General features: G+C 27.4%; 1 protein-coding gene across 1 annotated transcript in view; it reads right to left on the bottom strand.

Moving 5' to 3' along the window:
• The window catches only part of LOC129958838 (chordin-like protein 1), a 112405-nt gene extending 100102 nt beyond the window's left edge, over window positions 1–12303 (bottom strand). The window contains exon 1 of the mRNA XM_056071552.1: window positions 12233–12303. Coding sequence (XP_055927527.1) covers window positions 12233–12248 — 16 coding nt within the window. The 5' untranslated portion in view covers window positions 12249–12303. The remainder of the gene's footprint in view (window positions 1–12232) is intronic.
• Window positions 12304–13264: the final 961 nt, after the last annotated feature.

The following is a 13264-nucleotide window of genomic DNA, read 5'->3' as shown; positions in this document are numbered from 1 at the left end:
AGATTATTTTGGAATTAACTTTCTTTTAAGTGCTGAAAAATTTCCAATAAGTATTTCAATTTAAAATTTAGCGGAATAAATAAAAATTAAAAAATATGATTTCATATTTAAATAATGAAGATCATTTCACACGTCTTATTATATTTTCAGTAAATTTATATGAATAAAATACATTTTTCAAATAAAGTAACAATTATGGCTTATTTCAATTTGTTTTAATTGTGAATTTCTGTACAATGAATTTGAATTTGATATTATGGTAATTTTACTATCATTACTATCATCGATTCTTTCTGAGTTTTTATCATGTGCAAACAAGAAACTATTTCAGATAAAGGATTGATCATAACCGAAGGAATCATTGTTAACAACAATTATTCATGAAAATTTTTATTTTAGAAAGCTATTACAAATCAAATTTTTCACTGTCATGTCTCGGATATTATTTGAAATTTTAGTTTACATGATTAATGTGCTAATACGATATGAAACACCATTTTACGGATATATTTCAAAAGAGTTTTAAGTGAACTGCACTAAATTCATTATTTAAATCTAATTAGAATTTGGAGGAATTTGCTTTCGGTTCGATAAAATCCGGGGTGATTTTTTTTTCAGAAAGGCTCTACCAGACACAATTATGTGTGCTGGGATAGATTTTTGATATTAGAAATAAAAGAATCGGACAAAAAGAACTTCTCCGCCTTTGACCCAAGCTTTCATATTATGCTGGATATATAAAATTATCATACAGTTCTTTACATCTTGGTAATCAATCTTATAGAGGGTATACTAAAACTGTAGAACGATAGTTTATGTATTAAAATATTGCACCTAGATGTACACTTTTAATTATAAAGTTTCACTAAATAATGTAGACAATTCTATGAAAGCACTTTAATTCTGTGGAAATTGATAACAAAAAGCTAAAAAAATTTACTCAACACTCATATTGTAAAAGTGTTCAATAGTAAAATATTTTTCTTATGTTTATTTATTTGTGCGTATTCAAAGTCTTATGCTTCTGTCTATAAAAATTGCTAAGACATTAAGATGCCAACCGATTGATTTAGAGCACTTTTTCACATTTCTGGCTGGTCTTTCACAGCGCATTTCAGGGATAATACAGATATCAAAACAGGTTATTAAAAGAGCAGAATCCTAAAATTCTAATCATTTATAAACTCTTATAATATTTCAAAAAATGATCAAATAAATCACCAACTGAAGTGTTAACAAAACCTTTTGAAAATGAACATCTTCGATACCTTTATAAACTTGTATTCTAACATTACATACGTATATACAGGCAACTGCATTACTGTTACATACAGAGTAAATCCGTGTTAATCTCGAATTAGCTGCAGAGTTTCCTAGAAAAGCAGCTGCAACTAATTCGAAAAGTGGAGAGCAAGGCTATACACACTGCCACTGTAAAAAAAAAAAAAAAAAAAAAAAAAGTATTCTGCAAGTAAATGTAGTAATAAAAACAGGGGACTCATGTGCAACTAACAGTACCGTAACAGTTTAAATTGCACAAATGAATAAGGTTTTATAAGATAAGCAAAATAATTTCTGAGAAAGCTTATTATTAGTAGTAGTATTTTCTTTCTTTACTTAGAATGCACTACTCGTTTTAGATTCGACGGTTTGTTACTTGTGCTGTTACTTAAGCTATCTTTTGTTTTGATATATATCGTAATATGTTTTAACAACGAAACATGACTTAAAAATTAGCGTTTCTATCGTAAAGAAACAGAGATATTTTTATTCAACATTATCCATCAGTCCATGATAAATGGTCTCAATTGCAGGTACAAATGAGAAATAATGATATTATATATATGTGAAGCAGAATGCAAATGCGACAATCAGTGAAGAGACTTTGTATTTTTAAGTTCGTTTTATTCTCCCGTGGGAGGCAGGCATGATTTATTTACAAGAAGGCGTGGACAAGGCATGTCCGCCAAATGCGACACAAAAGCAGAAGTCGGGAAGAAGAGAGAAATAAATTATCCCTCGTCTTATATAACGAGATATTGATAGGGAAAATATTTTTTCATAGTGCTAATATATTATTAAGATTCTGATAGGGATTTCTGACGCATGTCAATCACAAGTAAGGGAAACACATGGATCTTTTAAAAAAGAATTCGTTTATTGGTCATTTTTCTAACCCTTCACGCGGAGCGTGAGAATGTATCGGCGTTTAGCCGATTCAGCAATTTTTTAAAGCTTCTCTTGAATTAATTAAGTAGAAACAGTGGAATCGGATTAGGAAATAAGAGAATATTTTAGAAGGGCTTTATGGGCTAAATTAAGATAAAACTTTGTAAATTAATTAGAAATGAAATTAGTTTAAAATATCATTATTTTATATATATATATATATATATATATATATATATATATATATATATATATATATATATATATATATATATAGGTTAGTTGGGAAAGTCCTTTTAAATTAAAAACAGCGGCTCTAACGTCCAAATAAGGAAGTTACAAAAAATAATTCAGAAATAAAAGATATCAGCCAAAAGTCCAATTATCAAAATGTGCGTTATACCGTAATGAAAACAAACGAAAATGTTTTATGGGATTATCTGAGAAATAAACGGAGATATCTGCGATTAAAATCATGAACTTTCCGTAACTTGAAAAAGGGTTCGCCCTAAACTGAAAAACGCATTCTCAATTATTACAATAAAATTTTTCCAAGTTAAGCAACGACGATATGAAATGTAAGCAATGACGAAAGTAAACAAAAATAATAATTACAAAATATAAAAAAACGCCTTGGGTGTAGGAATACCAGCAAGTTCAAGCGATCCAATACTCGAGTCACGATTCACTGTTGTCCCGAGCTTCACTCAACTGTCTTTAGCTTAGTTAGTCCCCTAGCTTTTAATAGTTTCCGTGACAGGCAGAAAGGGTTCTAGAAAAATCACCATAAATCAGGTCCTAATAGACGTATCGGCAAAATTCTTGGAGATTCTGAAATCTTCTATTTTGTCACCAGTGTCGCCAAATGATCGATAAGTTTGTCACTAAGCACGAAAACCATTCATCCGGTACCCATAAAAGCTATCTGTAAAGCTGTCTTCTTTAGAATGAAACTATCTATATATATTATAAATTAAATTATATAATAGTTATAATAGTAAGAAATAAAGATTATCTAGAAATCCTAGGAGTTTAAACGATAGAATGATCAATAGGAATCATAGGATAGAAAAATACCCTGCTTATCTAAAATTCTAAAATGGAATTTTAATTTAATCGGAAGGCTCAAATGCTAGAAATGCAAACTATTGTCCCATTTTGCTTCTTCATCATTAAAATTTGCAAGGACCAAAAGACCAAATTTGAAAAGTAATGAAGAATGAAATATTAAAAGCACTCTTCTCACTGTTTAACTGTAGAAAGTTTCATCAATTTAATTTTCCTTAAAATGAAAGATAGGGGATTTAGGCAAAGTTGAAACTTTTCAAACATCGAAAAAAAGAATCAATGACACTTGAAGATCAGATCTTCTTTAAAGTGTCATGAAATTCTACTAATTTGAACGTCATTTTTATTTTATAAAAATAGAATCTTCACTCACTAGTTGATATGTTAGAGATTTTGTACACTCGTGTGTTGCCGATTAATATTTCTATATACAGTTACACGAATTCTAATCATTCGGGTACTACATACTTTTTTATAATAATTCCTGCACTTAATTATCTGTTAACTAACTAATTTAATCAAATTTTGATTCCAAATAAATGGCATAAACTACTAGCGAATTTCAGAAAAAAATTTCTTGTTTATTAGTGAAAGTGCATTTTTAAAACTATTAAATTTATTAATTTTGCATTTATATGTAGTAAAGAGAGAAGCTTGTTGTTACTTAAGATTAAAGGCTTTTGAAAATTCTTCTTCTTTCTTTTTTTTAGTCATTTTTAATCATTTCTTTTATTTAGAATAAATTTACAAAAAGGAAAAAACAGTTTCAAAAATTTCAATCATTTGCCTTTCTAGAATTCATAAAAGAATTTTGTTTCTTTTCGCATTTTAGAATAAATTTTTCTTCCCTAACAGAAAATTTTCTATTAATGTGTTTATAAATGTTATGACGCAGTTTAATACTGACCCAAAACATTAATTTAAATGACTTAATTAGTCTTGGGTTATTAGAGAGTTATGAGATTATTTAAATTATGAGAATCTTTTTAAGTCAAATAAAACTTAGAAAATACTTAATTACATTTGAAAACCAAAATCAATGCACTTAGTAATCTTTTCAATTCCTTATTCATTATTACGGCAGGATTCTTTCAAATCCTTGCTTATATTATCTTCCAAAAAAAAAAAAAGACAAAATGACAAAAGAGAACACACAACTCACTGAGTGTGTTCGATTCTGATATTAGTATGTTCGGTGCAGTATCTAAGCTATATTTTATATTTAAAAATATTTTCAATTATTCAAGAAGTATTGATTAACAATTCAGACTATTATTATTTTGAACAGCATAAAATTATGCAATTCTTACTTCACATTTTAGAGAGGCATTCCATAATATTGATAATAATGAACTATAAATTAAAGAGTAAAATGAAGAAAATAAAAAACTGCCTTTTAGTTTACTAATAAATTAATAATTCCTATATCTATCTGAAATTAAGAAGTTTAACTTCCGAGATTTTCCTAGTCCTTAAAAGAGACTGATATCTTTCTTCATTTGAAATAAGATTAAAATAAATAGAATTCGCTGAAAAGTAAGCGTTAAAAAAGGTAATATCTTTCAGAACAAATTTCAATCGATGTTCTTTTCTGTGTCTCAGTATCACTAGTTTCCAAAAACTGAAAAGCAATTTTATTTAATTTCATAAGGAATAATTAACTTTAAACAGCAATTTCTAAACTTTTACTTATGTAAGTGCAGAACAGTGTAACACAGAAAATTTAGAGTCATTATCATATTCAATTTACCAACAAAATCCTCTTATAGTTTAATCAATTAATTTTGAAATTTATCGTTTTAATACACCTTGATTTAAACCTTTACCAGACAATCTTTTATTTTTCTTCATGGCACAGTAAAATATTTACGGTATTAAGACTGATTTAAGAAAAGAAAATTATTTGCCATATTAGACTAACTAATAATTAACTAGTCATCTAAGTAACAAATAAAAGTAATTCGCTATCGTTCAAAATAAGAAACCTCTAGGTATTTGTTTTATCGTGAAATTTAATGAAAACATACTCCAACCTTCCATGCACCATCAGATTTTAGCGTTTACTATCTGAAAATAATAATTACAGTTAGTTGCTAATTTAATTGATTGGAAAACCAAATTATTTTAAACCATATAATCAAAGTCTTTATTAATATTTTTTGTGTGTGTTTTTTTTTAATTATTGAAAGACAGCATTTCAAAATTGAATACTGAAAATAATTTACCATCGATATAAAAAATTATGAATTTTATGGTAAGTATACTTCCTACAATCTCGGGAAAGGGTATAGCATCAATTTTGAGAATAATTCTTAGATTGAATCATTCTCAGCTTTAAGCTATAAAATGCAGAAATATTACGTTCAATATTGAAATTGGTTATTAATTGGTTCAAACTTCAGATTGGTTCTATTAGAAAAGGGTTTTTAACTTCTTCTCTGTCCACTGAAATTTTATCTAAATAACAAGTATATATACTTAGGTTTTCAGTAATTTTGGTTTCGTCGGCTTCGGCTTTCTTCAATTTTTTCCACGAAAAATTTATATGCGTTTTCGTCCTTTGACTCGCCTTTCTTCGGCATGCTAATTAGTTAACCCCTTTTTTTATCCTCATCATGGGGTCAAAAAATGTTTTCACATTTACCAATGTTTATTAAAAGAAGGTCACGATCGAATTGAAGGAGAAAAACATTAAAAAATATGACGGTGGCATTAAGTTGTTTTAAAATGTATGGGAAGCCGGCTTTCAAGATAAATTCAATTCTTGTGAAAAAGAAAGCAATAAAGGCAGCTAATGAGCCAATGAAACAGAGATCGTAAACACGGCAAACAATTATTATCAATTTGGTGATTCTGTTTCGAAGGTCATCATATGTGATTTTTATATGACGTTATGATTAAGAAAATGATTGGAACGACTGCTTATGTATTTAGTAATTTTAAGACACTATAATCTTAAAAACTCAAGAGGCGTACTCCCATACACACTGTTACCAAGTACAATGAAGATATGAATTCGGCAAAATCTGGGGATGAAATATTTGCATGTGAATTCAAAAGTTATGAAGTCAGCGACTTGGCTCCATTTTCTCTGAAACTGGTCCTTGTGTCAAAAGACCAAGAGGAGAAGGGATCCCACGTATCGCCTTTATACCTAAAGTCCTTGTGGAAGAGGGAATTCCTCCTCCACACAATAATATCTGTACCTCACTCGCAAATCCTATCCATCTTCCATACATTCGAGAGACTCTTCAGAAAAGTAAAAAAAATTTAAATATTATAATAAAAGTTTATTTATCTTTACATTAGTCTTTGAAATTCATTTTATGTTGAAATATGATTTTTTAGAACTAAATTCTATTTATTCTCAAAAATATATGTTTTTCGTATTTTCAATAGAATACGCTTTCGATGAGTCTAGAAAAAATAAATCGGAATTCTATTGAATTCTGTGGAGATAATTGCCTCGGTTACGGATATTTTTGATTGCTTTCGGAAGAAAACCTAAGTACTTTCTCTCTGAATTCAGTCCACTTCACTTCAACTTGAAATGAAAGGAATTCGATCATCCTCAACCTAATAAGATGAAATTTGATGACATTCTTTAGAGAAATCTGAAAACAGATATGAAACTAAAATAAGAAAGTATTATCATTGGGTCACGTATTTCCTGGAAAAGTCGATTACCAGTTTCTGCCCACGCTCTAGAAGAAGATATTAAATATTTTCTACAATCACTCACTTCTTTTCTAAGCTTTATATATTTATTTATTTTTCAAAATTCTAAAAATAAATAGTGGATTTAATAATGATAAATAAAATTATAAATTTTGTTTTAATAAAATTAAGAAATTATAACCTGTATTTAAAGTATATCTTAAAGAGAAATAGGTGCATACAAAAATATTCTTGGTGTTCTCATCATTTTTGAGGGAATAATAATTTTATTATTTATATTATTAAAAAAAATCACTCTGGTTTCAGATGCATTTGATTTCCGGCCTTTCTTACCTGAATCAAACATAAGATATGCGTTTTTTATCAATTTATAATGAGTGTTGATTTATGTCTCTTAAAACCTTAAAACATATATTAGTTAAGAGGGTAAGGGCATTTTTTGTTTCCTTTTAAATAGCAGCTTAACTTCGTGATTCGAAAAAAGCTATGCAATTTTTGTAGAAGCCATGTTAATAAATTTCACTAAAATTCCATGTCCGTGATGGAGGTGTTACTATTTTCTCTTAATAGAAGCCTACCAGCAAAATTAATAGAAATTATTTTCAAATTCAAGATGGGTTTTAATGTTATTGAAAAGAATAATAAGGGATCAGTAGACATTATAAATAAGCGAAATGCAATTTAATGCATTTCGTAATGACTTATTGTTTAATGGGGAGTTACTATAAATGTTGCTATTCACTTTCTATTAACAATTATCTGTTGAATGTCTTACTTTATTGACAATTCAGAAAAAAAAATTGTAATAAATTAAGAAATATTTTAGGAATTATCTGAATTTTCCCAAAACCATATCATATGCCCCATCGCATTAAATTGCCTTCCTATGATGAATCGACTCAAAATTACTAATAAAGACAACAATTTTCATTTTTAAAGTCACTGTAAAGCATTTTCTTCTTGAACAGTAATTCAGAATTTTAAAAAGGTGATTTCTTTCCAAATAGCCATTTTGCAGTTATTTCATCATAACTTTGAATTTTTATAACTATTTCCGAAATTTTTAAAAAAGAAGACTAATACTGGTATTGATTCGCCGTTTTCTGATATTTTATTTTAAACGCGAGAATCGAAATTATATTCCATGGGTTATATTCCGAATATTAAAAATTAACATTACGATCAAGGTCAGATAAATCAGTTTCTGAAAGAATTTAACAAAATTTATTTCATTAAAATATATCAGCATTATAACACTAGCAGCAACAATTAAATAAAACAGTCTATAAATCGATACTAATCTAAAAAGTATCTAGTCATCCTTAAGGTTTTACAAAATATATTAGCCTCATAAATTTAAAAATCAATTACCATTAAGACAATGTTTTAATCATTAAAATTTACTTCAAAGAAAAAAAATTGCACAAATTAACTCTTTTCACATTTGTTTATGTTATACATTAATTTTAATGTATTAAATTATAACTTATACACTTTTGTGATATTTTAAAAGAAATTTTAAAAATCATGGAGCGATGCAAAATTACCAAAATTAGTTTTAAGGATTATAAAAAAAACAATACTTCCATTTACTTATCTCGATAGTAATTCTCAATCTTCTCGCCCGAGTGAAAATGTTAAAAGAGTAATTAATTAATAGAACTTAAAAACTTGTAAAGATGTTTAATTTATTATTAATATTTAATCCCCCTGCAATTTATTGTTCAGTAATTTTATGTCTTGACAGACACATTTAATAGCAGAATGACGATATTTTATAAGAACTTAATATCTCGTAGTTTTTTGTAATACTTTTGATTCATTTTTATACTATAATAAAATAGGAAATAACATTTACTAAGTGAAATATTTATTTCGACTGTGAAACTAGAATAGTTGCTTCCCTTTGGGAAATTCCCTCAGATAAATCGAAGAATAAACGGTTTAACCGAACATTTTCCATGAGAGAGACTTCTAATCATGCTACTTCTGAAGAAAAATGTCAAACTTCAGTTTTAATAACACATGCAAAAAATTGCTGGAAATTTAAAAAATGCATGGATGATCCACCATATCACAACAACAAAGGAAATTCCCGCTCCATAGGGATAGGAATAGAAAATAATCATTTCACTTTAACATCAGAAAAAAAAATAGTTTTATACACTCAAAAAAACAGTAGTATTGAAATTTGAGATTTAAAAATGAATTCAGAATGCGATTTTGAAATTTGTTGACCAAAATGGATATCTATTTTGGAAAGTTTAAAGTTAGTACATAATTCTATTTATAAGCAGCTCCATGAATATTTTTTTTGCTTTGAAAGCTTTTAAAGCACTTTCCTTCCTTTCAAATAATTCTGTCGAATATGTGCAGAACGAGCGAAGCAAGAGCATTTCTTAATGACCATTTTAATTTTCCGATGAAAATTGTATTCCTGTGTACTTACAAAAGGAGATGAACCCAATAATATTTCCATAAACACGTATAATTAATTAACTTGTGATTTTGACATTTCTTATAATACTTTGCATAAGATACCATTCATTTCTTTAGAAAGAATCAGAATTAATTAACAAGAGATAGCGGAAGCTGAAGCTGTAATTCGTCTTTATTTAAATGCTTGCTTTAACAAGAACGAAAGAATGAAAATACTAATTAGCTCTTTCTTCAATTATTTTGTTTCAATAAAAGTTATTTCAATAAATGCCTTTAGGCATCCGTAAGTTTCCCCAAAAAGTATTTTAAAATATTTTAATTAAGTTAAGATATCAGAATTATACATCCAAGCCCCATCTATGTTTCCCTCATTTTAAGCAACTGATAGCTGAAATAAAATTCAAGGAAAGCAATTCAATATCATGCAAGTCAGGTTTTCAGCATTAACATTTACGATTTATTTACGAAAATGAAACGAATTACGAGAATGAAACATGAATTTCGCCTGCTTTAAGCATTCTATTATCTGTTGGATTATGATAAATTTGCGAAGATGGATTAGACGAATGCATTGACAGTTAGAACAACGGTCAGTTTCACAAAGTAATAGATCCAAGTTCGAAAGTCATGAAAAAAATGTTTCATGGAATTCAAAGAAAATTTTAAAAATTGATCAATAATTTTGACATTTCAAACTCCAAAAACTTCCAAAATTCCATTTAAACTTGCAAAAATTATCTAGTCCTATAAACTGTTCGAATCTTGTTTTGGTATAAAAGAAAGAAAATATGAAAACATATGGTTCCGTAATCTTTCAGTAAATCATAATTAAAATATCTTTAAATACATATCTAAAAGTTGCAGAAAAAGTTCTCTATTTCTGTATAAATGTTAATAAAGAGTAAAATAATTTAATATAATTTAATAAATTTGAAGAATGTATTTTCAGCAATGAATATAATAAGTTCGGCTAAATGAAAATCTTTCTTCTAAATTAATAAATAATAAGAAATTTGTTACAAAGCCTTGTATTGTTTTATTCTAGATTTCAATATTTGCTAAGATTATCTAAATCATTATGACGAGTTACATATTGAAAAATAAGCAGATATACAAAGATATTTAGTGAATTCACTGTGAACCGATGAACTTAAATCCTGCTAATAAATATATTGAGTTAAATATATAATTTAATTAATAAGTTGCCATAGATTTTATACCGTATTTTCAGTCGTGAAGTTGTCGATGTGATAATATAGCATATTTTATTATCTATTTGATGCGTAAATGTCTTTTAATCTGTCTTTTTATATCACTATTTCATTTATTTTTATCTCTTAATTTCAAGTGCTGATGTACTTTGACAATAATATTTTAGAATATTTATAACATATATATGAATCTGAAATAGGGCAATAATATAATGTAAAAATTTAGGGTTCATTATAATAAACCGAAAGAAATTAAAAAAATTTTTTAGTATTAATATACAATCAGTCACTTTTACAAAGTATATATATAAACTGAAAAATAAAAACTGCTTTTAACACTCATCATAAATAAATTAGTATAAAATAAAGTATTAATAGAAATATTAATAGAAAATTCGTCACGTTATTATTGCTCTGTTAGTTTGAAGCATTTAAGATATAAAAAAGGCCCATTTCAGATATTTTTATTTATATGTAATAATCTGTTTTATCAGGTGATATCTAGTTTTATAAGATATTTTATAATTTACGGCAATGCAGATTTTATTGCGATCAGAAATAAGAACAGCACGATAAGAAGTCTTTTTTGCATTCTTTATGCTAGATGTTATAATTCCAATTAAATGTTGCAATTCAAAATATCTTTTGCTAATTGCTATCGAAGAGCCTGATAGAAACGTGATATCAAAATTCATAATAATGTGCCGATATTTATCCATGAATTAGCAAGACTTGTGTTATAAAGCAAATATTACTTGAAACTTAAACAGCCAATGCACAATGAGTATATCCAGTGAACAGAAGTTAATAAAAGTTAACTAGATGAAGATTTTCAATTCAATTATGACAACAAAGAAAATTCGATTAACTGAATAATGTTTTCAGAATTTTAGTGTTTCGAGAGCATCATCTAAAAACAATTGATTCTTCGGAAACTGAAAATAAATATTGAAAAGATTTCAAGAAAATAATTAAAAATTTAATTTTTGATGTTTTGTATTATTTGAAAATGCTTAATCGTTTTAAATGCATTTATTATGCTTATTACAGTATTAAAATTAGTATTAGCCAATAAATAAGGGAAACTAATTTTAACAATCAATTTTTTAAGCGTAATTCAAAGAAACGGAAAAAAAATTACATTAAGAACAGAAGTGTTGCAATACAAAAGTAAGATTTTCAAATATTTATTAATCAAGAATTCATTTATTTCAAAAATCATCATCATTTATTACAAAATTCACCATTTATCTTTATTTATACATCAATTCATCGTTCATTCCAAAAACTTTAATTGTGTTAAATGATGAAAAGAAATTTTTAGGGGCTATATTTATGCTTTATTATAAAAAAAAATATTTCTTATTCAAAGTCAGATTTTATATTATAGCAACTTCACTTATGCTTTTGAACAGAGAACACTGCAGAATATTTTTCGAAACATTTTCTTTTTAAAATGTAAACAAATGGAGAAAGTATTAATTACAATACTTTATTTACTTAATTATGATACTTTTGTTTCTCGAAATATCTAAATTTAAATATTAATTGCCAGCATTTATTCATAACTAAAGCTTGCGAAAATGAGAGAATAATCGATCCCTACAATGTTGGAAAAAAGAAGCATTTTTCGTAAACATATTTTGGGAAAGTTGGATCACACTTACCGGGAAACGAAGTCATCGGAATAAATGGAAGAGCTTTCCAACTGAGCAGAGAGAGAAAAGAGTTTTGAAGATTCAGAGGGAGAAGTAGTCAAGTTGCACTTATATAGTGGTGCGCCGGCAAGATTTCTTCCAGTAAGTGGTTGTTGCAGGGTTGCCCGATCTGCAGGGGGAGCGCATCGCCAAATCTGCCAAATTCAAAATGATATTTTTGGATTGATTCTGAGCATCAATTGGGTGTGGTGGGCATTGACATTTGTTTGGAAATTCTCACATGAGCTATTATCTATTGGGATGCAGTTCCTGATGAGTCTTAGAAATGACTGAAAATCAATTATAGTATAAAATGGAGAGTTTGCGTTTGTTAATTTTTGCCTTTAAACTGTTTCGTTTTTTTTTTAATGCTTCAAACCGATAGTAAAAGTATTTCACGTTTGTAGAAATGTGCTAGCTTGAAAATAATTGCAGGTTTTTACTTTATTATAAATACTTTTTTTGGTGTTGAAGGTTTATTCAAACTGTATGTTTCGATAAATTAAATATAACTTATAATATAACATTCCAAACTTTTAAAGTCTATAAAAAAAGCACAATGAGCTCTTAGCTTTTTTTCTCTTCAACCCATTATAATTTTCTTTTTGTAAAATGTATGAATAATTTTCATGAAGATATTCTGGCATATATTATAGGAATTTATACATTAATGCTACTCGATCTATGCAGTTTTTCATTCATTCCTTTAGGTTCCTCAAATAAAGATACTAATTTGTTCGCTGCTTTCAGAGAAGGAATAATTTGACACATAGTAAAAGAAAATTATTTTATGCTATTGATTTTTCTTTTCGAAGAAACAAGTCGAAATCCGGCACTCACATAACTTGAAATCAAATTTCAATAGATTTTACCTTTGATGTTTTCGACTTTCATCCTTATTTCAGTAAAATAAAAAAAATCGTTTTTTGTAATTGAACTGGTAAAATTTAATTAGATAAATCTAAGGAAACTGATCAAATGTGATGGTGAGTAAAAATACAA

Source organism: Argiope bruennichi, chromosome X1, assembly GCF_947563725.1.
Source record: "Argiope bruennichi chromosome X1, qqArgBrue1.1, whole genome shotgun sequence".
In the NCBI taxonomy this organism is placed as follows: Eukaryota; Metazoa; Arthropoda; class Arachnida; order Araneae; family Araneidae; genus Argiope; species Argiope bruennichi.
This window is presented reverse-complemented; position numbering and strand designations above follow the sequence as displayed.